General features: G+C 28.9%; 1 protein-coding gene across 1 annotated transcript in view; it reads left to right on the top strand.

Annotated features, from left to right (window-relative positions):
• Positions 1 to 181: 181 nt before the first annotated feature.
• LOC119590475 (glycine-rich protein HC1-like) overlaps positions 182 to 426 on the top strand; it is a 2,255-nt gene continuing 2,010 nt past the window's right edge. Inside the window, exon 1 of the mRNA XM_037939134.1 lies at positions 182 to 192. Within this exon, the coding sequence (XP_037795062.1) occupies positions 182 to 192 (11 nt within the window). The remainder of the gene's footprint in view (positions 193 to 426) is intronic.

Here is a 426-nt window from a genome sequence, read left to right as displayed (position 1 = left end):
GGTGTTTCACATATTAAGTACGTATTTGGTATTTTGATGCTTGTGAAAATGTCTGATGCGTAGTTTTTTAACATTTTTTAAATTTTGTTTTCAGGTTCTTATTCTTGTGTTATTGTTTAAGATGAAAATAGTCTTTACATTTCACAAGGATATATCAATAGGTATTGTTATGATACTCTAAATGAAGGTCCCGTAAGAAAAATACATAGTCTCTGCCTTCTGACTGGAGTTTTTATAATTTGTAGTTGTTTGTTTTGTCTCTTGTGTAATTATTTTTTACAATGATGGACTGATACTCCATCAACATTTGTAGTTTACTTTAATGTCATTTTTGGTTGTTATTAGTGTAAAAAAGTTTCAAAGAATCTTAACCCATTGTCACATGGAATAAGTAATGTGCATTGTAGTTTTGTTTTGTGATTTGGG

The sequence above is a fragment of the Penaeus monodon genome, chromosome 27, assembly GCF_015228065.2.
Source record: "Penaeus monodon isolate SGIC_2016 chromosome 27, NSTDA_Pmon_1, whole genome shotgun sequence".
NCBI classification, from domain to species: domain Eukaryota; kingdom Metazoa; phylum Arthropoda; class Malacostraca; order Decapoda; family Penaeidae; genus Penaeus; species Penaeus monodon.
Note: the sequence above shows the minus strand (reverse complement) of the source record. Positions and strands in the feature narration are given on the sequence as shown.